We start from the raw sequence: 27,155 nt of genomic DNA on the forward strand, positions 1-27,155 counted from the left end.
AGAGGCCCAGAGGCAGTCTCTCTGCAGACTGCCCCCCCACCCCGGACAGTGGGAGGGGCTTCAACCCTCCTAGGTCAGAGAGGCAGCCACACTCACCAGCTGTGTGATCAGAGCACTCGCTCTGTCCATGCCTCCGTCTCCTCCTGGGTAAAACAGGGATGGCCAGGACAGTTGTATCCACCTCACAGAGATGGGGTGAGCGTAAGTGTGTCCATAAACATGGGATCCCTTGGAGTGGTGCAGGATCCACTCAGCTGGTGAGTGTGAGCTAGTGGGACAAATGGCCCACGTTCTGCCCCCAAGCAGCAGAGGCTGCTCATGAAAATGCAAATCAAATCTTCATGATTAACGCCTGTAATCCCAGCGGCTTAGGAGGCTGAAGCAGGAGGATTGAGAGTTCAAAGCCAGCGTCAGCAATTTAGTGAGGCCCTAAGCAACTCAGAGAGACCCTGCCTCTAAAAAATATAAAATATAAAATACAAAATAGGGCGGGGGGGCGGTGGGGGGAGCGAGGCTGGGGATGTGGCTCAAGCGGTAGCGTGCTTGCCTGGCATGCGTGCGGCCCGGGTTCAATCCTCAGTATCACACACAAACAAAGATGTTGTGTCTGCCGAAAACTATAAAATAAATATTAAAAATTCTCTCTCTCTCTCACACACACTCTCTCTTTAAAAAAAAAAAAATAGGGCGGGGGATGTGACTCAGGGGTCGAGGGGCCCTGAGTTCAATCCCTGATACCCACCCCCTCCAAAAAAAAAAAAAAAAACCCAACTTCATTGAAAACTGTCAGGCTCACTAGTTCCTGAGTGTGTTTATTGCATAGGAGGAAGTGGGGAGTCCTGTCTCTTTGGGGAGATTTCAGATTCATAGGAATTCAGTCGGGCCCTGTGGCTGAGCATTTTGAGACTGAGCTAAGAGACAGGCTACTCCAAACCCAGTGTTCTAGAATAGCCACAGCGGTGGCTGAGGCCCAGGGCCCTCCAGCCAAACTGAGGAAGGTCACTTGGCTTTGGAGCTGCCCTGGACCTGGAGTCAGTTTGGGGAAGCCCTATCGTTACCCCACATCAAAAGGGTCCGAGTTCTCACTCTTGAGTTAATGCAGAATTCACAACAACAGACACCAAAGTCAGACGAGCAATCCATCAGGCTCAGACAAAAATTCCAGGACCAGGGGCAGGCGATAATGAGTTGCCTGAGAGGTTTGTGCAGACCCTGGCCTTTGGATTCACAGCTGGTAGGGAAGAGCAGCAGCATTGGGCTGGGAAAGGAGAGCACCCAGGGCTCTAAAGAGCTGGCAGCACCCAGTGGAGTCCACTTGTCCCTCTGTCTTGGCTGCCCACCTAGAGTTCTGCCAGGAAACTTCTCCATCCTCCTCCCCCAGAATCCTTGGCCCTCACCTCCCTACGATGTGATTCAGCACCCGCCTTTGATTCAGGCTGTTGTCTACTTGCTTGCTCTGTGCAGTGTGCTTGCTATTCGTTGGGGGATTGGGTTGTTTGAAGCCACACACTAGGACCTCACCCCAGACCTCCTGAAGCAGAATCTGCACGTTAACAGGCTCCCCCGGGATCCATTGTACATGGGAGTAGGAGAAGCACTGGTCCAGTTTTCTCCTGGAAATGCATCCAGCAGCGTCTGGGACGGAGCCAGAGCGCCCTGGCACTCACTGTTCACTGATGGATTTACGGCAGCTGGGGATGTGGGAGGCTGGGGAGATGGAAGACGCATAGCACAGTATCCTGAGCTTTCTCATGAAAGAGGGGTGTGAAGGCCACAGTGAGGAGGGCATTTGGATGTGCCACCTGGGCCGGCGATGCAACCTGATGGGGCTCTCTACTATTTGGAGGGAGAAGCCCATTCCTCAGGGGAAGAGAGGGGCATTTCCTGTGTCTTACCTCGTTCAGCTTCGCAGGACTGAAAGCAGGAGCCAGGACGCCTCTGATCTCTTCCCATCTTTTGTCACGTAAGAACAGAATGCTGTTGGCAACCAACTTGGGCTCCAACCCTGTGGCCTGTTGGAAAGCAACAAGCAGAGGGTTAGGACCCAGGGAGTCAAGGCCACCTTGGGGGCAATACAGGTTCACGGTAAACAGGCTGGTTACAATTCATCAGTGACCAAAGCTTAGGAGGTTTCTCTTGCAAGGATACGGAAGACAACTCGTGGACGATGATGGAAGATCCACAGCTGAGGCCCAGGGGAGCGGGTGGCAAGGTCTGCCGGCCCAGATCTGCCCTGTCTCAGTGTGGTCATCACCATAGAAGCAGCTCAGTGGCCCCTGTGTCCTGCTGCTCTCTGCTGGGGAGGTCCTCTGAGGATAGACATGGTGGTCTTCCTGGAGATGGGTCAGATTGAGGTTCATGTCTGAGCTTTGTGGAAAAGGATTTTGTGGGCTGTGTCAGTTGGGCCCAGAGTCGACAGACTCATGTGTCTGGATCCTTGAGGAATGGATGGGGGAAGAGGGGAGGGGAGGAAGGAGGGCCCTCCAGAAACATGTCTGCCGCAGTGTGTCTGTTCCAACATTCATTCATTTATTTCCTCAGTCAACAAATATCTGCTGAATGCCTCATGTGTTACAGACTGAATTGTGTCCCCCACAAAAAAAAAAAAAACTTCACCTACTGAAGTCCTAATCCCCCGAACGTTAGAATGAGAAGAGGTTTGGACATAGGGCCTTTAAAAAAGGTAGTTGAAGTAAAATAATTCGGGTGGGTCCTAATCCAATATAAGATCCTTATAAGAAGAGAAAATCAGGACATGGCCATGCACAGAGGGAAGAGATGGAGGGCACAGGGAGAAGATGGCCATCCCCAAGGGGAGACATCACCGATGACACCAACCCTGCCCACACCCTGCTCTCAGACTTCCAGCCTCCAGAATTGTGAGGACATGAGCGTCTGCTGTGTGAGTCCCCCAGTCTGTCTGTGGCAGTCTGTTCTGGCCTCTAGCAAACTCAGACCAGCTTCCAGAAGCTGCGTAGACCAGAGCTGAATCCAAAAGACATTGCTTTGGCCTTGTGGGGAGGTTGGTCTAGGGGAGAAGTAGAGAGAAAGCTCATAAACCAAGAAATAGATATTATCACAGCTCAGGAGAAGGACATTATGAAGGAAAGAGGGGGTGGGGGGCAGGGCCAGCAAGGCTCTCTGAGGAGGAACCCTGGAAGCTGAGGCCCCAAGCCTGCTCCCTTCTCCCAGGCCATTCATCCCTTGCTAAAGCCAGCTGCCCCCCAAGTCGTCATAGACAGAGGCCCCACACTTGGCTGGAGTGTCCCAGCCCAGGGACTGCAGGGGAGATGCAGGCCCCAGCCCTCTTCAGGACCACGTGGTGCTGTACGGTTCCGCTATTTCTTTCCACTGTTTTAATTATAGTTGAAACATGAAGCCAGCCATCATAATTCAAAAGCCTTGTAAAAACTCCTATTTAGAGGAAAATTATAATTTTCTGATAAAATATGAACACTCAAAATAAGCCATAAAACATAACTGCAAAGTATCTAGAGGATTTAATTATATATTAGAACCAAGTAGCTGGATATTTTTCTGCCGAGGAATACCTCTCTATATTTAGAATGAAATTCTTTAGGAGTGCTGTGGCCACTAAATTATGGTTTTATGGAATTTTTGGAACCTAATCTGTTTGTTTAGGTTCCAGAGTCAAAGGAGGAAATCAGACATTATGTGTATTTATAGAGTGGCGAAGCCCCCTCCTGCCACACGGAGAAGACATTTCACTAGAAGGAAGGCGGATGGGGGTTTGTGTGGCTCTGAAGAGACAGAATAAATTAGAGATAAGAGTCAAGATTGATTGGATTTGGATCCGTCCTTAACACCTGGGGATTGGATCCGTGCTATTTTTTATCTTGCACCTGAAGGACAAATCTCAGCCTCTGTGTGATATGTCATCACGCCCCTCAGACACCTCCCTCGCCAGCCACTGCTCCCTCCTGGCCTAGAGGCTCTTTCAGACCCCCCCCCTCCATTTTTTGATGGCAAAGGCTGGGGGCAGTGATTATTGTAATGCTTCATTTCTAGATGTCAGACTGGAAGAAGGAGACCATTTCAAAAAGGCTATCAGATGGCAAGAGGACATTAAATAATGTAGAGTGTGTGAGTATGTGTGGGGTGTGTGTGTTGTGTACGCACGCTCATGCACCCACACGTGTGTTTGGGTTGCTGGGTGACCCTGACAGGGAGAATCGGGTTTACTAGTGGAAGCTGGCAGGGGCTTGGGGGATTGATAGCTCATCTAGAGAACCGTCCCACTAGTCAAAAGCCAGAATTTTTCACCCTGCTCTCAGACTTCCAGCCTCCAGAATTGTGAGGAAATGAAAGTCTGTTGTGTGAGTCTCCCAGTCTGTGGGAGTCTGTTCTGACCTCTAGCAAACTCAGACCAGCTTCCAGAAGCTACGTAGACAGTGCCGAATGAAAAAGACATTGCTCTGGCCTTGTGGGGAGGTTGGTCTAGTGGAGAAGTAGAGAGAAAGCTCATAAACCAACAAATAGATATCACAACTTAGGAGAAAGTGGACATTATGAAGGAAAGAGGGTGGGGGGGGCAGGGCCAGCAAGGCTCTCTGAGGAGGAACCCTGGAAGCTAAGGCCCCAAGCCTGCCTGTGCCACCAGGGCCATGCACCACTCATGGACACCATGCAGGAAGTTTGAGCTTTGGAGGGATTGGATCTAAGTCATCCAGAACTCTTCCACCCACAGACTTCATCTCCAGAACAACACATCAGACATTTTAAAGAGTTAGTTTACACATAGTTTTTTTTTTTTAAATTGTGCCTAATGTGGTGGTGTACACCTATAATCCCAGAAACTCAGGAGGCTGAGGCAGGAGAATCGCAAGTTCAAGGCCAACTATTTAGTGAGACTGCATATCAAAATAGAAAAATCAAAAGTGCTGGGGGTATAGCTCCGTGGTAGAGTACCCCTGGGTTCAACCCATAGTACAGCAAAAAGAAAAAAAACTGTGGCAAAATATACATAACATAGAATTTCCTGTCTTAACCATTTCTTAGCGTGCAGTTCAGTAGTATAAAGTGCATTCACATTTTTGTGCAGCCGTCACCACTATCTGTTTACAGAATTCTTTTCATCTTGCAAATCTGAAACTCTGTACCTGGGAGACAGCCCTTCCCTCAATTTGCCAAGCCCTGTCTCCATATGTGCTAAGCAATACCTTGAAAGGCACCAGAGCTTTCCCTGCAGGAGTGAGGAGCAGACTGGGGAGTTTGACAGGGCAGGGCTGAGTGCTGGGCCGAAAGGGGACTCTGGGTCTTGGGAAAAGAGATCTGGGGACCCAGGGCTTTCTAGACCCCACCTGACAGCCTGAGCTGGTGTGTCCCAGTCTCAGCGAAGGTGTCCCCAATCTCTCTCTCAGGCAGAATCTGTCATGAGATCAGTGTAGTGGGTGGTGAAAAGAAAGAAACAAGAAATAGACTAGAAACTACAGGACTAGGAGTGTGGCTCTGTGGTAGAGCGCTTGCCTAGCATGAAGCTCAGTTCCCAGGACTGGGGTGGGGGAGGAGAACTTTACAAAGTAAGGGTCTGTATTTTATCATTGAGCACATGTAACATACGTGTGTGTGTGTGTATGTTTTCTGTTATTCTGCATCAACAGGGGAGATGCAGTTCTTCTAGTAAGTCATGGTTGAAATGTTTGAAAGACCCATTCCAACCCAGACCACACAACCATGAGTCATCTCCTCCCAACTAAAATCCCCATCAGTCATAGCTCGGAAATCTCTGCTGGGCTACTGCCTCCATCCCCACAGCCACTGCCCTGGCTGAGGTCACCATTACCTGAGCCCCTGATTCCCCTGCCTGATCCCACCCTTCCACTCTCCACATTGTAGGGGGAGTACTCCTTTTATCTATCTATCTATCTATCTATCTATTTTTTTTTGAGACAGGGTGTCATTAAGTTGTTTAGGGTCTTGCTAAGTTGTGGAGGCCAGCTTTGAACTTGTGATCCTCCTGCCTCAGCCTCCAAATAGGCACCTGCCACCATGTCCAGCTGTAGTGGGATCTCTCTAGAACAGGAAAGTTGATCTCATGGAAGTTGAGAGTAGAATGGTGGTTTCAGGCGGCTGGGGGTAGAGATGGGGAGGTAGAGATGGGAGAGGTTAATCAGCCGGTGCTGGTTAGGAGCAAGAAGCTCTTGGGTGCTATTGCATGGTTGGGTGAACTTAGATAACCATTATGGACTGTGTATCTCAAAAAGCTAGAAGAAAGGCTAGTGAATACTTCTACTGTGGAGACATGATAAATGTTGGAGGAAACAGACCTTTTGAACCTGGTTTACATATTAGATAGTGTATACATGTACCCAATATCACATGATGCCCTATTGTTATGCAAAATTTTAATGACTCAGTTAAAAGATAAAAATACAAATCTACCCTGGTACCATCTTCTTGTGCAGATTCCCTAACTGGGTTTATAAGGCCTGGCATGCTCTTGCCAATTCCTCACCCTCTCCAAGCACAAATGCAGACTTAGTCCTTTATAGTAATAGTCTGGAGATGATATGGAGCTTTCTGGAAGCCCAGGTCGTACTTTCTACCCCAGGCTTGAGCAGGATAAGGCAGGCCTAGATTCAGACCCCTGGGTTCAAGTCTTAGCTCTGTGTGACCTTTAAAACTGACCTTTCTGGGCCTCAGTTTCCCAATCTGTAACTTGGAGATGATAATGTGCCCACCTCTCAGGATGATGGTGAGGCTTCTCACTGAAATATTTATTGAGAGCCAGGCCCTGATATAAGTACTTAGGATACATTTGGGAACATGATGAAGCTTTTTGTCCTTATTAATTCTAGTGGGAAAAGGCAGACAGATACAGAAGAAGTAACTTGAAGGGTCAGATGTGGCATTAAATCAAAGGGTCAGGACTGGGCTCTTGCAGGAGGTGGGATTTGAGCCAATGATATAAGGAGCTGGGTAGAAGGAAGTCCAGCTCCAGGCAGGGGACCATTATGGCAAAGATACTAAGGCATAACTCAAGGAGCCCGTGAGACTAGAGTGGAGAGATTGACAGGGGTGGAGAGGTCACAGGGGCTGTGTGTGGAGGGCCTCTGGGGCCCAGCTAGAAATTTTACTCTACTCTGGATGACACAGGAGGCAGTGCAGAGTTTTGAGCAGAGCTGTATCTTGAGTTGACTTGTATTTTAAGGATTCACTCTGCTTTGATGTTGAGAATAGTCTGTCGGGACCCAGGATGGAGGTGGGTCGAGCCATTCAGAGGAGCACATGGACAGCTCAGCCCAGGGTTCTGGCTGTGGATGGGGTGAAGCAGTTAGATTTGGCAAGCTTCAGAAGGCAGGATTTCCTAATGGATTGGGCGTGGGGTGGGGGAACAATGGGAGTCAATGGGGACCATGAGTTTTGAGCAATGGCAAGGTTGAGTTCTGACATTGGAATGGTTTAGAGCCATCCCTGGCGCGCAGGTCTGAGATGGCTTCCTGTTGTTCTGTTGGTACCTCGACTTCTCCATCCCTCTGGCCCTTTCCTCCTTTGCCTGCTGACTCCTATTTACGTTATGAAACGTCTCAGGAAACACCTCGGAGGGAAGCCCCGTTGCCCGGACCTCACTGCCAAGCCCCGTACAAAGAGCATCTCACTCTCATTTTCCAAAGATTATTTTTAAAAAGTGGTTTTTAGGAGTCAGTGCGAGTTCACGAGCAGCAAGTAGTGCCAAAGTAACCTCATTCTTTTTTCTTTCATGGAGCGACAGATCTATAGATGTGGGAAAGAAAACATTTTATGATTTCCAAGGACATTCTTATGGAGAAGGAGGAGAAATAATGGGTGGGTAAATAACTCCTTTGGGCGGTTTCAGGGCTGGTAGAACAACCAAAGACAAATAAAACTATCAATCTGGAAACAAATAGAGAACCCCAGGCTTCTACACTTAGCTCAGTCCAATCAAATATTTTATTTGTTATTTTCATAGTAAACTTCTGATTTGCAGAAATCACAGCTGGAAGATTAACACTCCCTGGATCACAATTTAACATGAGACTGGACCATCCCAGAAGCCAGCATAAGCTGATTCCAAAATCTGACAAAAGCTTATTAGAATGAAAAACTATAGGTCAATGTTTCTCATGAACATAGATGCAAAAATTTTAAATAAAATATTAGCTTACGTAATCCAGTGATCCTTTAACAGAGTCATTCATCCAGACCCCGTGGGACTCATTTCACGAATGCAACTTTTGAAAAGCAATCAATGCAACTAGCTGCATAAATAGTAAAGGAGAAAACATAATCTCAACAGATGCAGAAAAGATAGTTGTAAAATTCAACACCTATCCACGATAATGACTCTTGGTGGATTATGAATATAAGTGAACTTTCCCAACCTGATGAATGATATTCACAAAACAAATTCCAGCTAACATCACACTCAATAGGGAAACACCCAACACTTCTCAAGTTTGGAAGCAAGACAAGTGTGTCCCTTATCAACTTCTAGTTGACTTTATAGAAATGCAAGAAGGCAAGAAAAAGACAAGAAGTATGTAAAAATTGGAATGGAAGAAATGAAGCTAGTTATCAATAGATGACATGATTATATAACATGGAAGACCCAAGAACTAATTACAAGTAAATATTATAATTAATATTGAGATTAATAAGATTGTTGAGTACAAGTTCTGTTTTATTTCTACACTTGGAAAACAAAATTGGAGCACAGAAGATACTCTGTGTCTTGACGTGAGTTGTGGTCACCTGAGTGCTGCATACACAAAGTGCATTGGGTTTAGGAGTTGTGTATGGAGGTGATCTCAATTTAAAAAAATACTAAATCATAGAACTTTCCTTTGGATGGACTTGAATGCTGGATGAACACCAACAAGATAAATAGACGTAACTAGAAGGCTTCATGCCTTACAATAACTCACATTAAAAAGATCTGGGAACCTTAATTGACCACAAGCTGGTTGGGCTGTGTTGGGATATCCACGCTAGGGACAGAGGAAGCCTTGCCTACTGCATTGACAGGATAGCTCCTGGTCTCAGGAAGTGGTGATGTGTGATAGGATTAGACCACGTGGTCTAGAGGATGGTTTTCAGACAGGGACTGCAAATTTTAAAAGGAAAGGGAAGGAGAACAGAGGGAATGCAAAGTCCCTGGGAGTGGGGGGCAGTGAGGGAGGTGACTGTGATCACAAGGTCTTTCCCTCTGCTGACAGGGGTGGAGTTAGAGCTGGCAGTGGGAGGGGACAGAAAACCCAGCAAAAGGACCCCTCTGTCCTCGCTTGCCCTGATCCAAATTGCCATGCCTTGGACATTTAGAAAGACGAACGTTTAGAAGACACGGATGAGCTTCACAGCTGAAACCCTGAGACGACAGCCTCTGGTGCTCCCTGGCAATCATAGCCACAGCTGGACAGCTGCCACTTTCAACAGGGGCTCGCCAAGGCCCCGGGAACCCGTGACATCACCAAGGCAGCCTTGAGCTGGGTTGCTGCATTTTATGTTTGGTAGTTTGCAAGTTCAGCTCTGAATAGTATCTGTCTGTTATCAAGCTGTGAACATTTATGGAGTCCTACTATCTCCAGAGGCTGGCCCATAGTAGGGCTCAAGACAGAGAATGGAAACTCACCGTTCATTTGCAGGGAATGGGGTGGTTTATGACCAACACTTGTCAATATTACAGCTCACCAAGTGCTTTTTACCTTACGGCATAAACTCTTGGGTGATTCTGATTCTATCAGTATCCTGATAAACAGCTTAGTTGTGGCTTGTGGCTCAACTACTAAGATCCCCTTGGACAGATAAACATGTTTGTCCTTTCAATTAAGATCCCTATTTTCTTATTAGGCCAGTCAAGGATAAACTTTCAACTTTGAAGAGTCACAAAGTCCCGAGGAGCAAATTATTAAGGAAAACCCACACCTCGCATACCATGCTTGCGCGAAGATGACTTCTGGGTGTTTATGGGCTAACCTGGTGCCCCTCAGCTGGCTTGGCACAGCTGCACAAGACCCACAAACTCTTCCCAGAGTGCTACAAGATGCGTCGCTGCAGTTCTGCTCTAACTCAGGATGTATATTATCGTGACCAAGGATCAAGGGGCAACATGCCTTATGGAGCTGTAGCCGGAAACAGCTTCCCTGTGTTCTGAAACATGCAAGAACCTTCCCTCGAGACATGAATGACCTCCGGGACGCATTGACAGGGTGGAGGACAGGTCTCCAATGGCACATAGAACTGAGGGTACCAGAAAAGCAGAGCAAGGGACACTGTGACACAGGTAAATGTTCCCAACTCATTCATTGTTAAGTTTGTCAATTTAGCTGCAGACCTGTTAATATCAGATAGGATGCATGATCTCCAAAACTCCGTGCTCCACTGTTCCTGATGTCCTTTCTGATTCCCACACAGCCCTGCACACCCATGGAAGCCACTGAATAGCCTGCCTCCTCCTCACCAGGTGTGGGAAACATCTGGCACTGCCCCTCACTAGATTATGATCAACTAAATCTCAGAATGATACGTCACTTGAATTATCCTTAATTTTATGCTTGAGGCTATTTTCAATTTACAATGGTTACTACCTGGCTGTACAAAGATGGAATCAAGTAGCGCTTATATTTTGGTGCTTTGAAATAACAAAGATGTTCCTTTTACTAAAAATGATGCAAACATTTAAGAATAAAATACTAAAAATAAAAATAGTAAAGGTTTCCCTCTGCTCTCACAGTGGATCATTTTCATTCATTCTCCGTGCCCATAGAAAATGGTCCCAGAAATTACATAACCTTCCTTTTCCCTACTTTCAGCTGGGACCCAAAAGAGCAGCCACTGAGTCAGTTGTGAGGTGTGTCCACAGCTCAAGGGGCCAGGCACGTGGCAGGTTAAAAAGCAAGCTGGTGCTCCATCTGCCAAGGTGGTTCTGGCCGATGGAAGGGGCCTCTTCTCACCTGGTTGAAGGCGCAGGACAGACTAGGGCAGCCCTTCCTGAGAGTTCCAAGTGAGTTCTAGGAAACCGTACACCCTGCCTTTCCATGAGATCCACACCGACAGCGAGCGCCCTACTTGAGTGAGGATGGGAGTCAGGGGCTCATGAACTCTTCTGTGGAAACTCTCCAACAGATCTTGGTAGAGTTCCTTGCCAGAGCAGTGTCAGAGAAGGGTAAGGGTGTCCCTGACGGGGCATCTGTCATGCTCGGCTGGAAAGACATTCCCTTGGGGGAGGCAGGGGGCGCTTGAAGCTTAAATGGCTTAAATTTAAGCTTAAAAAGCTTAAAATGGCTCCCTGGGATGCTGGGGAAACCCTGGTGACCTGTAAGTTCTGACTGCCACATGCCATGTGATCAGGGACCAAACTGACCTCAGTGAGTAGCTAGCCTAATACTCACGTTTTACACAGGAGGAAATTGAGGCTCAGAGAGGTTAAAGGACTGGTTGAAGGTCACACGGCTAATCATAGGTAGAAAATGTGGAATCTGATTTAATTCCATTTAAGGCTTTTCACCATCTTGCTGGGCGCAGAGTTAGAAGAAGAGCAAATGGAAAGAAAAGGAATGTTACGTAAAGGAGATGGGCAGGGAAGAGGGAGGGAGGGGACTTACTGTCCCAGTGACTTGACATTCATGGAATGTTCAGGAATACAACTACTTTGAGACCAGTATTGCTTCTGTGGCTTATTTACTATTCTCACCCCAAACTCTAGATATTAATCTCCAGGTGTACACACTTATTTCTACTTCTGCCACCGCAAGTGAAGGCAAGAAGACATAAATGGAAGAACAAGATTTTACTTATTTCTTTTAAAAAAAATGTAAAGTTGACTTCCCGCTGAACCAACAGCCTAGTAAGACATAAAAATATGAAATCATTTTCAACAAGATTTTTAAATTAAGAAAAAAGTTCTGCAAAGCAGAGAGAAGAACACCTGAACATTCACAATCAATGCCACTTAGCACTATTCATTCCTGCGAGCCCAAGGCTTCACAAGGCACTCAGTTCCTTTCAAGCCTGTTCAAGTTCAGAGCCCCCTATCATGTTCAAAACTCGCAGCTCAGTGTGTTTTACAGATCAAATGCAATTCCATGGATCTGACTTCTCCGGGACTAACCGACCGCATTCAGCCATGAGCAAAGCAGGTGAAAGGGGAGGCCCACAGGCAGGGGACAGGCAAGCCATTGTGGCTGACATTTGGGACTTGCAGTGGGCAACCCATCCTGGGACCAGAAGCTTCCTGCTCAGGCTGGAGAGTTTCCTGTGCATCACAAAACATTTCATGTGCATCAGAGAGATCTGCCTCAAAGGGAGGTGGCACACCTGCAATCCCAGATGCTCAGGAGGCTGAGATAGGAGGACCCAAGTTCAAGGCCACCCTGGTAAGACGGTCTCAAAATAAAACCATTTTAAAAGGGATGAGGATGTATCCCAGTGGCAGAGTGCTTGCCCAGCAAGTGTATGGCCCCAGATTTAATCCCCAGTCCAAAAAAAGAGAGAGATGGAGGTGTCAGTTAGGCCAGTGGCAGTTCCGTTTCCCTGCTCTTGCCGACAGGTAGAGCTTCCAGGCTCCTCCTCACTTAGAGCTGCAGACCTAGAGCCTGAGTCGACCTTTCTCAAAAAATACAGCATCCAAAAAGCTTCCCAGCTTTGCCTGGAGTTCCAAGAGCTTCCCTAGATCGTACGCAACGACCTTCTCACATCCTAAACCTTACAGCACATGTCTGAACAGCTGCATGTCTTCATTTACTCACTGTTTCAGTTAAAGGGAAGGGGAACAGGAACTCTAGATGGTGCCAGTTATAGGCACAGGGACAAGTTAAAAGGGGGCAATTTCACGGCACACCTGCTGATGTCCCGTCTCTTCTCAGCAGATGCCAGCAGGCAGGTCCCTGAGGCCCCAGCACGGGTGGGTCTGATCCACCCATAGCTCTAAATGGACTTTTCCTTATTGATGAAGCCCCTGTGCTTCTCTGGACCAGGGTGTTGCTGCAGGTGCTTAGGGTAACCAGGTCTCCAGTGACTCATTTGCCTGCTAACTTTAGCCATCTTTGCCAAGGCCAAGGGGGTTGTGGTTCCAAAGTGACTCATCCTTCGATTTTGACAGTCATGTGGTGAGGGGATGAAGCAGGCCTTTGACAGGCTAAACGGAGGGCATCCAGGCCCCTGGGTGCTTATGGCTCTGGATAAAGCCACTCACCAAACCATCACGGGCTTTAGATGTGTGCTTGTGAGTAGCCTGATCCATGCCTAAAGAAGTGACCTCTGTTAAGGATAAGGACCTGAGGGCTTGTACTCACCCCCCCACACACACACACACTACAACTACCCTCTCCTTCCATCTCCACTCCCATCTAAGCAGCTGATCCATTCTTTGTGCCGCCATTTTGGTTCAGAGCTCATAGACCCAAGGCAGCAGGTCTCAAGACTGGACAGGTACATCGCTTCCATGTCCCTTTCCCCCAACCAAATAGAATGAAAATGGGCTAAATACGGCCTACCCCTTATCATCCTTCCCACGCTTCCCCAACTCCAGGCCTTGATGGGAGGCCAAGAATAGGGTACGCTGCTACTGGTTATAGTTGTTTCTGCTGAGTCACATGGACCCTGTTCCAGTTTCCACAGATATTTAAACAAAAATAACAATAACAACAAAAATACCCTCATGACGTCCAGTGCCTCAGAGCAAAAAAACAAACAAACAAACAAACAAAAACAGCTAATTAGAAACATGGAAGTGAAAATATTCAAGTCCTAAGGTGCGGGGACAACTGAGGTTCCGTAATGCTCAGAAGATGGACTTGGGTTTAATGATAAACTGCGGTTGGACCCACACGGGGCAGTTTCAGGAAGCCCTGAGGGCACCGATAGAGGAGAAGGGGCAAGACGGAAAGGATGCGCTCCACAGGGGCAAGTGCCTGGGAAAATGTGGGACTGAAAACTCAGACGTGACAAGTGCCACCCCGGGTCCTACTCTGCTCTGTTCAGTGTTCTGGGGTTTGAAAAAGAATATTTCATTCAGTGATTTTGGAATTCAAATATGTGCTCGATGCTGACTTGGGTTTCCCTCTAGTCACTCCTCCTCTATGCTCCAAGGGTCCCTCGGGGGGTGCTCCCAGCTCACATCAATTTCAGCTGAACCCAGCTTGGCGCATCACCGCCATTCTCTGCCAGGCTGCCCAGGGACACACATAACTCAAGCCTGGATCTGGGAGCAGAGATGAGCTCTCACTGTTGGAAAATGAAACTCTGCGTTATTTAAGTTCCTTTTCACTTAATGCATCAAACTAATATGCCGAAGTATTTCTGTATCACAGGGGACCGTTTGGTGGAGGCTCGCATAGAGCAAGCGTTTAATGTTTACTGAGCGAATGTCTAATAAGGCCGAGTCGCTCAACACTTAAGTAAACATGCCTTATTAGGGAGAAGGCAGCCTGGTGTCAGGAAGGAGAAATCACGCCTCACTAATCTCCTTGAGTTCTTTGAGCAGATAAATAAGCATATGGATAAGAGGGAACCACAGAACCCAGTTTAATTTGACTTTCAAAAACCTGTGAGAAAATCCCACTCTAACGACTGTTTTTAAAAAATTGAGTCACTAAGGGTTGTTTTACCATGAATATGGAATTGGCTTAAAGACCGTAAACAAAGATAAAGATAAGTGGATAGGGTCCCAGATGGAAAATGATAAACACTAGGGTTTCCTGGAGATCTAATCCACAATGGGTCTTTGATGGGTCTTTTTTCCCCCCTTGTTCTTTTTCCAATGCGTTTGTGAATGTCCTTGATGGAGAAGTGCATATGGAATCTCCAGGTTCAGGTAATGCTTCATTCTTCTGGGGAGGTGTCATGTTGGTGGAGCCTTAATTTAGTTTGCACAAAAATATATTTGGTACATGAATAGTCCTTATGTGTTTGGGCCACAGGGTCCAGAAAAAGAAGTCTAAGATATGCTTCCCGGCCTTCAAGGACTAAAGATCAAGTTAGGGTGAAAGCCGCACCTTCCTTTACTATTAATAGGCGAAGGCTCAGTGGGATCTATTGCAAAGATGAGTGGTGCAGATAAGCGGGAGCCTATGAGTCCAGGGCAAGGAAAGAGAGAATGTACATGGAGGCAGGGAAGGCTTCTTGGAGGAGGCAGAATCTGAAGGGAGTCTTGAAAACTGGCTAGGGTTCGGATGGGTGTGAAGGAGGTGGAGTTTTTCTTGCTAAAAGCAACTCATGCACCGTGATTGCTTGTCTTGCCTGCCCAGAAGCTTACCTGCATGATCCCGTTTGGCATTACTCCCCGTTTCCCACAGGAGGAACAAGCGGTTTAATGAAGTGAAGAAGATTGCTCAAGCTCACAGGGCTATTGAGCCTGAAGCCTACTGTTCCGCTGTCTCCCATGCTATGGGGCTGTCAGCATGAGATCCAGGCTAGGGAGAGAATGGAGGGTCCCCGCCTGAGGGAGCGGCAGCTTGTACTGGGGAGAAGTGGGAGATTAGGTTGGAGCCCATGGAATGGATCGAAGTTACAGGGGCCCTTAAATCTTGTCTGGGGGACTTGAACTTCATGCTGAAGGCTCAATCCTGGGATGAGTGGGAGAGGAAGGAAATTAGAACCATACCCTGGAATTTGGGGTCCAGGACCAACACACTTCAGTCTGGGGGTGGAAGAAAGTAGGGAGGGCTGCCAACGGTTTGGAGGAGAACCTGACCAAGGCCAAAGGCCTTTGGTATCCTCAGCTCAAACACATGGGTTGAATTTGCCTGCTCCTAGAGGGGGCCCTCTTCCAGGTCTGTTCTCAGGATCTTGTGCCCTGGGGATAGACTGGGTGTCACTTGAAGCCATACGGAAACACCCAGCTGCCACATCCCTCTCACTGCTCAGGGCTCCGGTGGGCTCAGGAATCACGGCAGGCTCCTGGGCAGCCTTCACCGCCTGCTGGGATGGGACTTGGTGGCCCAGGTGCTCTGATGCTCGGCTCCCCTGGCTTCTCCAATCAACACCCCTTGCTGAGCTGGAGGAGCAGCGATCTACACTGAACCAGGACTCAGTCTGTAAGATCCCAGCAGGGCAAAGGCCTTCAGGAGTCTCTGAGCAGCAGGATAATGACTGTGTTGGGCAAGAGAAACTAGAAGCAGTTAAACCTCTGCGATTTCTTTGGCCATTCGGAGATGACGGAGACGGAAGGCCAGGCAGTCACCTCCTTCCAGTGGCCGTGTGGTATCTGGCATTGGGCATGATGCTCTGGGGATGAGCATAATTTGGGGTGAGGGACCAATTATTCCCTTAAACCTTGACATCCAGAAATGTCACCCGAGGCAGCCATTGTAATCGTGCAGTAAAAGAGAGTTCTGGACTTGCCTTGGGTGATGCTACGCAAATCTCTGCTCTCCCCCCAGGGAGTCATGTGACCTGGGTTGGTCATTTAACCTCTCTGAACCTTGGTTGTCCTGTCTGAGAAATGGAGATGATAGTTGCACCCATCTCATAAATTTTGTGAAGACCAAAAAAATCTACTCTGATAGGTCTACTGCTACAGAATGCAGGAATGCTGTGGATAGTTCCTTTAAGATGCAGCCCCGGGGATCTCACATCCACAAGCTTTCCCCAGTTGGCAGCCAGGATGGCCCGGGATTTTCTCTGCAGGAGGCCTTGCCCTGCTGGGTGGTGCTGGTCTCTGCTGTCTGCCTCCCTCACTAAACTGAGCTCCTTGAGGGCAAGACTGGGTCCTCTCTCTCTTTACAGTCAGCACCTAGACAGTGCCTGGCCCATGGCCAAATAATCCACAAAAGAATGGAATACGCACATTACTATCCATGGAAAATGAGAGTTAGTTTGACATCCCCCACTCCCCCCCCCAAAAAAAAAGATTGGCACGGAATTATTTGAATTCTCACAAGCATCTGTTTGTTAATTCACTTTAGACTTTTTCTATGAAAGCAAAATTGCTATGCAAAAGTCTAAAGGGTACAGCCTGTAATCCCAGCAGCTCAGGAGGCTGAGGCAGGAGGATCACAGGTTTGAAGCCAGTCTCCGCAACTTAGAGAGGCTGTAAGCAATCTGAGACCCTGTCTCAAAATAAAACATAAAAATGGCTGGGGATGTGGCTCAGAGGTTAAGTGCCCTTGGGTTCAATCCCTGGTCTTAAAAAAAAAAAAAAAAAAAGTCTAAAGGGAATTCCTGCTAGAATTTCTCTCTCTCCATTTTGAGAAAATTTGGATAGCACTCACCTCTGTCATTTTCTGTCACCTCTGCCATTTTGTGAGATTTTTTTTTTTTTCATCAAAGATTAAAAAAAAAAAGGGCAGGGGGAGAGGCAGTACATCCTTCAGTAGGTTGGAGACTTGAACTAATAGGAAGGGCTCCCTTACAGGCTCCTCCTCCTACTTGGGGACAAATTTCCCTATCAGTGTTGTGTGCCTTCCCTTTCTGGCCTTAACACTTTTATGCTTTTTAGAAAAGATATAAATATAAAACCTCTGGCATTCTGCTTTCCTGCTGACATTATTGGCCTTGCTCAGAGTTCCAAGATGACTCGGCCTGTGCCCTGTGGATTCCCCTAGCCTCTGACCCAGCTTTAGGAAACTCTCCTGCTTTAGTATTTTTCTTAGCCTCAACTCCTCTCAAGCTTTGGCTTTCTGGAAGAGGTTCACAAATGTAAATGCCACCTGTTTTGTAGCAGTCCAATGCATCCCTTTGTAGTTCCCTGGGGAGGTGTTTACCTAAGCCCCGTAAGAGGCGCACAGTATCCCTATTAGATCGACCGTGCAGTTCTTGCATCTTACAATGAGTCCCTCATCCATCCACATGCAGAGAGAAGACAACATACCGCTCTGTTGGAAAAGTTACTGAAGTTCTCAACCAACACCTGCCGGATCATGTCTGGCTTGGACATAACAATATACATCCGACGACCAAGATAGTACCTGCAAGGGAAAAAAAAATCACATTAAAACGTGTGGCCTTAATTTACCCACTTCTCTTTCCCCAAAAGAATCCGTGGTGGCTCAGGGGAAAGGATGAAAGTAAGTAGGAGTAAAGACATGGGAAAGACGAGGAAAGGCATATTCCTATTGCGAGCACCAGTGGAGCTCTGACGGCCTGACATCAATTTCTTTCCACCAATATTTTTGGGAAGCCACCTTGTACCAGTCCCTGGAGGGTCCCTGCCTCAAGGAGCTTATAATTAGGAAAGACAGATCTGTAAATGTAAATACAATAATAAGGCATTCATCCATAAGATCCACTAGGAAGACCAAGGAGGAAAGGGGCAGAGGTCAAGGTCATGTGCATTTTCCAAAACTGGGGAGGTGGGCATTCTGTCAAAGACCAGTAACCTTTACACTGATTCTTGAAAAAAGTCTAAAGCAAATGAATAAACAGATGTTTGTGAGAATTCTGGAGAGATGAAGCCTCTGGGGGAGGGCCCAACATCTGGTTTCCATGCCTGTCTGTGAAGAAGCTCAACAGATACTTATGACATTCAGGAAGAGATGGAGAAGGAGCACCTGCAGGCAGCTGGCGGGGAGCTCTGACGGAGGAGGCCGTGCTCACGGGCATGTCTCACACTTAAGAAAGTCCAGGAGACCCCGAGCAACCAAGGCCTGGTCACGGGCTTCGGGGGTCTCAGCGTCTAATGGGAGGGACAGTCAGACAATCAGCCTCCAGTGTGACATTCTGACAATGGAGGAATACTTAACAGTGCTGTTAGAGGAGAGGAAGAAGGCTTCCAGGGTGGGGCTCCCAACCCATGTTCTGGAGGTGAGCAGGAGTTAGTTCTAGAAGGTGGGTGACAGAGGAGGAGAGAGTGTGTGGGCAGAGCAGGCAGCTTGAGCACCTGGCCAGGGCCAGGCTGCCCGGGGAGCACTGTGAGTGCCCGATGGCCAGGTGTGTGAAGCAAAGCAGACTGAGGACAAGGGGCCACTGTGTAAGGTACATTCTAGTGCACAGCGTTGTACTTTCAGGGTTGTGACTTGATCACTGGTGTATCCAGCTCAGAGCAGTGAGGAACAGATTTTATTTCTTTTTATATCTTTACTTATTTATTTTTATGTGGCGCTGAAGATCAAAGCCACTGCCTCACATGTGCTAGGCAAGGGCTCTACCACCGAGCCACAACTCCCGCCCCAGGAACAGATTGTAAAGGGGAAAGTTTATTCTAGAATTCTTACTCAGAACTTTTCACAACCCAAAAGCAAGTTAATTTTTTAAACTCTTTTCCCTCTCACTGACTGGGAAGAAAAATATTTCTCTGGCACATATTGAACACTTAGAAAATATTCACCTAAGTGACCATATTTTTCAAAACTGTTGGGAAAATCTTTTGACAACAGGATTTCAACAAATGCAGTGCAAAGAAAGAAAGGACACCAACTAATTTCTTACTGGTTTTAACCAAGAAAAGGAAAATAACCTGATAAAATCATCAACCAATACTTTTACAAATCTTATTACAGTGTCATAGACTCTTCTGAGAATCTAGTGAAAGCTGTAGACACCCTTCTAAGAGAAACGAACACCTTGCAGTAGTTTGTGTATGATCTGAAGGGCTCCTGGACCCATGAAGCCTACTCCAGAGCAGTTTCTCAAACTTAAAATAATATGCCTAAAGTCACTTTACTTTGAAGAAATAATAGTTGAAAATTACCCCAAGCTGGCAAGAGACAAATTTACAGATTCAAGAAGCTGAGTGAACTTCAAATAGGGTGAATCTGACGAAATCCATGGTCAGACACTTTATAATTAAACTTCTGAAAACAAAAAGAAAGAAACAAAGAGTCTTGAAAGCCAAAAGAATGACATCTATGGGGAACAACTAGGGACGGCAGATTTATTGTCAGAAACCATGGAGACCAGAAGGAAGTGGCACATTTCCCAAGTCCCGAAAGAAAAGAGTTGTCCACCACAAGTCGTCTATCTGTGAATGAATCTTTCAGGAAAGAAGTCGAGATCAAATCACTCCTAGATTGAAGAACCTGAGAGAATTTGTCAGTAGTCCATCTGCCCTTCAAGAATAACTACAGAAGTTTTCCGGCAGAAGGGAAATGATAACAGAAGAAAGTGTGGAACTTCAGAAAGGAAAGAATCATGGACTGCATAGAAACTATTAGACTGCCCCACTTCTCATGAGTTTCTTAAATATACTTGATGGCTGAAGCAAAAATTACAACACCATCTGATGGGATAAATGTACTTAGAGGGAATACTTGGGACAATTATATTTTAAGAGTAAGAAGAGCAAAGGGACCACAAAGGAGTAAGGCCACTTGAAGTGGTGAGGCATTCATATTCACAGACTGTGATGAATTATGTCTGCATAGCTATGTAACCACTAGGAAAACCATGCAACATGACATAAAAAATTTTAAGAAGTTAAAAAAAACATGTTAAATCATGTTCAAAAAACCCCACAAGAAGGCAAGAAGAGTGAAACACGAAATGAATAAACAAAAGAAAATAAATATATTACTATATTTATAATTATAAGTATAATGTAATAATTAGATAACAACATATTAAAATATGTGTTGAAGCTAAAGCAGAAACAAGAGAGAAATTCATAGGACTAAATGCTTCCTTAGAAAACAGGAAAGATCTTAAATGAGTTATCTATATTTCCACCCCAAGAAAATGTCAGAATAAGAGAAGAAAAACCTAAATCTTGCAAAAGAAGGAAATAATGATGATAAGGGCAAAGGCGATAAAGTGAAAAACAAAACAATAAAAAATTAATGAAACAAAAAGTGCCAACTCTTTGAAAAATCAATACAATGAAAAAACCTCTTAGCAAAACTAACAAAGATGAAAAAAAAAACCCACAAATCATTAATATCAGGAACCAACGATATTATCATCATAGATATTGTAGTCATTAAAATGATAAGGGAGCCAGATAGGGGGGTGCACACTGTAATTCCAGCTATTTGGGAGACTGAGGCAGGAGGATCACAAGTTCAATGCCAACTTGGGCAACTTAAGGAGACCCTGACTCAAACAACAAACTAACACAACAAACAAACAAAAAACTCACTGGGGGTGTAGCTCAGGGATAGGGCCCTTGCCTATCATGTGTGAGGCTCTGGGTTCAATCCCCAGTTCTGCAAGCACAACAAAACAAAAGAATAAGCAGCTATAATAAACAACTTTAGACTGATGATTTTGAAAATGTGGAAATGAACCAATTCCTTGAAAACCACAAACTACTAAAATCCAACCAAGACGAATGAAACAATCTGAATAATCCTATTACCATAAGAAAATTGAAATCACAATTTTAAATTTCCTGAATAAGTCATCTCCAGGCCCAGATGGTTTCAATGGAAAATTCTACCAAATATTTAAAGAACAACAACAATAACTGTACATAATCTCTTCCAGAAGTTAAAAGAGGTGGGAACACTTCCCAATTCAATTCATGAAGACATTATTACCCTGATACAAAAACCAGATGAAGACAGTACCAAAAAGAAGAAAACAGAACCATAGCCCAGAATCCTTCACATCTTAGACACAAAAATCTTCAATCTTTTAAAGCAAACCTAGCAATGTGCAGAAAGAATTAAATACTACAAGTGGCATTTATACTAGGTATACAAAACTGGCTCAATATTTTAAAATCATTCAATATAATCCACCATATTAATAGCCTTAAAAGGATAAAATATGTGATCATATCAGTTAACATGAAGAAAACATTTGACAAAATTCAGCACTTGTGCATGATGGAATCTTTCAAGAATAAAAGGAAATTTCCTCACCTTGATAAAGGGACATTTATAAAAATCCTAAAATGAACATCTTACTTAATGGTGAAATGCTTTTCCTAAGATCAGGAACAAGGAAAGGCTATCTCCTACTCCTGTTACTCTTGTACATAGTAGCCAGTACAATAAGGCAAGAAAAATAAATAGGAAGTGTATAGATTGAAAAGAAATGAAGAAAATTGTTTTCAGTTGATTTGATTGTCTGTAGATAAAAATACTAAAAAAAAAAATTAAAAGTTTGCAGGATTCAAGAGCAATGTAAAAAAAAATCAATGGTATGTCTATATACTAACAATTACCATGTGGAAAACAAAATTAAAACAGAGTACCATTAACTCTATTGATGAAAGAAATCTAAGAAGACCTATGTAAATGGAGACACTTAGCATCCTCATGGATGGAAAGACATGTCAGTTCTCCCAAAAGTTGTCTAATAGGTTTAATGCAATACCAAACTCCAAGCAATTTATAAGGGAAAAAACCAAAGACTTAGAATAACTAAGCCAATTTTTAAAAGAAGAATGAAGTGACAGGAATCAGTGTATCACACCCTAAGATTTAACTATAGTAGTCAAGACTTTGCACAACAGAAGAGTAGTAGACAGATACTTACAAATATACATGATATCCTACCCCTCCCATACACACTTGAGTACACATAAACCTGAATAAAATCTGAATAAGTTCTGTGCATTGAACCAATGTGAACCTTCTGGTTTGATAAAATGCTATAGTTATGGAAGAGGTTATCACTGGGAGAAGCTGAGAAAAGGGACACAGCATGCGGCTGTGGCTGTGGCTCAGTGGTAGAGGGCTTGCTTGGCATGCAGAACACCCAGGCTTCCAACCTCAGCGCACAACGCGTGCACACACACACAAATACAAGTACCCAGACCCTCCTTCCCTGCGTGTATCTCCAACTTCCTGTGATTCTATAATTATCACAAAATAAAAAGTTTTAACAGGTCACCTTGAAGCTTAATAAACTATGAAGTCGCAGCTCTGCTCACCACCAAACCTGATCTATGAGGCCTGGTGGGACCCAGAAATCTGTATTTAAACCATCTCTCGGATTCTGGATGCAGCAGGACTGCGACACACTCTGAGAAACACTGTCCTAGAACAGTGGTGGGCAGCCCTGTGGGTGGCCAAAATCTACTGGGGAGCATTTAGAAAACAACAGTGCCTGGCCCCACCCCGACCTACCACACCTGGGTTTCTGGTGTGGAACCAGTCACCTCTTATTTCAACAAGCTCCCAGGGGACCCTGATATGATTGACAGTAAACAGATTGGGGACCCAAGTTAAAAACGCTTTTAGTTCACACCCATTCTCATTTCCCTAAATCCTGAGCAGTAAAAAGAAAGCAGTTACACCCTGGGGTGCACACACATATTTTGGTAATATATTTGTATTGATTTCATTATTATCAACATAATTTTGCACATAATCTGGACTCAAAAAAATGCTTCTACATTCCAATGAAAGTCGTTCTTTCAAGTAGTCACCTTGGGAGTCTTTCTGATTTTTTTCTAGTAATATTGCTAATGCTAAGAACAATTTTCGAACAATTCCTTCAGAATTGCTTCAGAGCTGGTTTATGAACCTCATGAGGGAACTGGCCCCGTTTTACATGTAAATTGTGTAATCTTGTGAATTTATATTTATAAAAATACTCATCTGTAGCTTGAGGAGCTCCTGGAAAGATATTGAATAGAGAAAAGTATCAGTGAAGCTCGTCTTAAGCAAGCACAGCCTTCCTTCTTTAATGGCTCCTCTCTCTCCGTCTGCCCACCACTCCTTGGGGAGCCAGCCTTCCTATTCCACAGAGTTATGAAGGAGCTGTGAATTATGGAACCTTGTCCCTGTGGTCAAGGAGATGGACTCACCATCTAGGCATGGCCAATCACAGGACCCCATCTCCTTGGCAACCACGACTGGTCCAGCTGGCGTGCACATGACCCAACCAGCCAGGGTCAGAACACTTTCTCGGGATTTCTACATGGGACTGAGACTGACATGCTCAGTCTTTCTCCTAGAGCTGCTAAACCGGGACTATAGGAGGTTAGGGCTGTTGACGACCATTTTCCTGCCATACTGAGACAATCTGTCTGCAGAAGGAACTGAGAAAGAGCAGCTGAGATTTATGACAGGAAGTACAAAGTCAATCCAAGTCTCTACCTACAGCAGCTCTTGGTTCGATCCTCCAAGGTTAGGACGTTAGTTTGTGCCAAGGTGGGCTTGACTTGGGTTTTCAACAGGTCGCCACGAAGCCTAACTGTATGGTGCCTTCTTACCTTTTCCACCTTGTGGATACCTGGGCCATTCTGCCTATCAAAGCTCACTTCCCTAAAAGCTTCTGATACGAGGTTTATACTTGGGTATGTGCTAGGGTTTGAATGACCCCACCAAACTTCTTGTTGAAATTGAATCCTGTTGTGAGGCTATAAGGTAGGCCCAGGTGGCATATTTAAGAGGTATTAAGGACATTTAATTAGGTATTAAGGGCTCTGCCACACGAATGAATTAATCCATTCATGGGTTGATGGGGTCTGGTTATCCTGAGAATAGGTTTGTTAGGAAAGCCATCTTGGCTCTGTCACTTAGATACGCCCTAGAATCATATCATTCCCTGTGACACCTTGGGACTCTGTAAAGAATGTCCTCCAGCAAGAATATCATCAGATGCAGCCCCACCCCTTAGTTTATGGAAAGATGAGCTAGGCAAACCTTTCTTCTTTACAAATTACCCAGTTTGTGGTATCCAGTCATAGCATCAGAAAATGAACTAAGACAGCAGTTGCTTCTTGAGATGGCTTTGTTCTAAGTATATATTTGCTTTATTATCTCATGTAATTCTCAGGAAATGGATGAGGTAGTTTTTAACCCACTTTTCAGAATATGAAACTTATTTAGTGTGGCTAAGTAATTTGTCCGAGGTAGGGACTGACCCCTGCCTCGGAGCTGTCCTTGTGGTGAGCAGGCTGCCATGGCCTCTTCTGCAGGTTGGCCTCGTCTGTAGAACAGCTCCAGTGCTGGTAGGGAGTGAGAGAAAACAGGCAGGCCCCCAGCTGTGCAGACTGCGGCTTTTACAGGTAGAGATTTAGGGCATATTCTTGCTTAATAGACCGGAAAACCCCCAGCCCAATTAAGGAGGTGAGGTCTTGTTCCCCTCTAATCCAAAGTTGTACCTCTGGCAGGTAGATACCATTAGGGGCAAGAAATTTGTAACCAGTTATTCATTTATCCCTCTTTATGCACATAATAATTTGCTTATGCAACTCCAAAGCACCTGGGTGGAGAGAAAACGTAGCAAATCTGTGAAGTATTGTGCAGACAAAAACAGCACCTGTTTGACTTGTTTAATTAGTAGTTTCCTTTTTAAAAAAAAAAAAACTGACCAGTCAGTTCCACCAAAATAGCACAGCTGCATGCTGGGACTGCAGGGAGAGAGAACCTTGGTATTTTCCTGGGGGCTGCCTGGCTCTGTTCCAGAAAGCCTGCCCCTGCCAGGGTGAGCGAGGTATGAGTGTTCATGGGGAGGAGGAGGGTGACCCACAGGCACTGACTGGGAAAGGTGTCCACATCACACAGCTGAACAGAAAAGCGTGTTGTAAAACAGTGTGTCTAGCTCGATTAATAAATCACAGCCAATCTTAGTGTTGATCAGAATGTCCAGGGAGTGTTTCCTGAGCACATACTCCGTGTCAGGCAATATGCTGGGGTCTGATGACCAGTTCCTAAAAGTCTGGAGGAAGACAGATCAGACAGCTAACAGCACAAGGGTCAGGACAGGAGATCATGGGGTACTTTTACCTTTTATGTTACTTGTTTCTTACTACTCCTGGGTTTCATATTAAGTATGAAAATTAATGTGTGATTATTATTAATGTGTGAAAATTAATGTGTGACCTTTGGGATAGGAAAAGGGGAGGGGGCTTGTCACTGGGCGGTCCCACCGAGGCTGTCAGGAGGAAGACTGAGGCTGCAGTGCTGGGGTCTCAGGGGCTCCTTCAAGACCTTCTTTTGTGATTTGACATCCGTGTCACCTTGAGCAAACTCGGCCTTCATGACCTTTTCCCCCCTAGGAGGCGCTTACGGAGGTCAGCTGGAAAGTCTGCAGGAAGCCTGCAGGAAGGGAAGGGCCCACCCGCCCAGTGGGCAGGTCGCACCCTGTGGGTGCCCATGGGGGACCAGGTGGGAGCCCCGCACTCCCTGTAGACAGACAAAATACCCACACACAACCCAGGGGGCCTCAGCATCTCTGACCACTGCCAAACCCCGAGCAGCTGAGAAGTGGGGGTCCCACAGAAGCCGCAGCCCCAGCAGGTTGAAGATGTACCAGGGGAACCAGTGTCGTGGCCTCAAGTTGGGCCCTTTGGCCAGAAATATGGAAGCATCAGGAAGCTCAGTGGGGCAAGGTGGGCACTCACGGTTAGAGGCTTGTCACTTCCAAAGAGTTGAGAGAGAGCTACAGAGAAGCCCCGTGCTGGCGGACCTGGGTGCTGGGCTGGCAGCAACTCCACTGGAGGGGTGGTCCCCACAGTGCCAAGGAGTGGCCGTGGCCTGGAGTTCTGGGGCTCTCTCCCTGCTTGGCTCATGGGGGCATCTGGCCCCTTTGGTTAGTGATCCCATCTGTCGTTAGGGCCAGAGGTGGAGTTGGCTGAGGGGCAGAGCAGACGGTGCCTGGGACACTGCTTCAGGAACCAGGAATAGTCAAAGGGCCTTGGAGTCCACCCCTGTCACTCTGAGCGAGCTGTGTTATCAACTGCCCTTGGAAGCCTCAGGGTGCTCAGGAAGACTCAGGAAGCCCTGCAGAGGCTGCGGGCAGAGTCGGCCGTTGCCCACTGTCCCCTCCCAGGTGACCAGCCAGGCTGCCCCTCTCCTGCTTCTTCATGCTGCTACAATTCCTGGTCCCTCACGATGGCCAGACCCTGGGCCTCCCACTCAGACCTCTGTACTTCTGCATTCTGGTCTGTCTGTCTGGCATCCTGTTTACACGAGAGCCTGGGTTTCTCCAGTTTCTTTCCCCAGGACTTTGTGAAGTGCCAACCTGATAATGCTATCCCTTGACCGGAACCCCCTAATGTTTTGCCAAGGTCAAGCCCTCTGGGGGTCTTTAGCACGTGACACCTAGCTGGCCTCAGCTCTTCATATTTCCCACCACTCCAAGAGCCAGTTCTGACAACCAATCTGCATTTCCTAAAGCCTCCGCGATCTCTCACTCCTGGGCCTTTGTTCCCACCTCGCAGGGAACAGCACTCCCTATTCTTGCCTGGTTAACTCCTGGTGGTTCCTACCGATTATAATTTTTTTCTTGACCATCTTTCCATGTGATTTCAAGTGCTTTAAACACAAGGAGCTTGTCTTGTGTATCCAGGGTTTATTCTAGAGTTAGGTATGCAATAGGAGCTATATAATGCTCATGGAGAG

The 27,155-nt window shown here is 46.2% G+C and overlaps 1 protein-coding gene across 1 annotated transcript in view; it reads right to left on the reverse strand.

Annotated features, from left to right (window-relative positions):
• The window catches only part of Tbxas1 (thromboxane A synthase 1), a 152,659-nt gene that overhangs the window by 72,843 nt on the left and 52,661 nt on the right, over positions 1–27,155 (reverse strand). The window contains exons 4-5 of the mRNA XM_076832702.2: positions 17,789–17,885; positions 1,896–2,012 (exon numbers count right to left, since the gene is read on the reverse strand). Coding sequence (XP_076688817.2) covers positions 1,896–2,012; positions 17,789–17,885 — 214 coding nt within the window. The remainder of the gene's footprint in view (positions 1–1,895; positions 2,013–17,788; positions 17,886–27,155) is intronic.

This window comes from Callospermophilus lateralis, chromosome 1 (genome assembly GCF_048772815.1).
Source record: "Callospermophilus lateralis isolate mCalLat2 chromosome 1, mCalLat2.hap1, whole genome shotgun sequence".
In the NCBI taxonomy this organism is placed as follows: Eukaryota; Metazoa; Chordata; class Mammalia; order Rodentia; family Sciuridae; genus Callospermophilus; species Callospermophilus lateralis.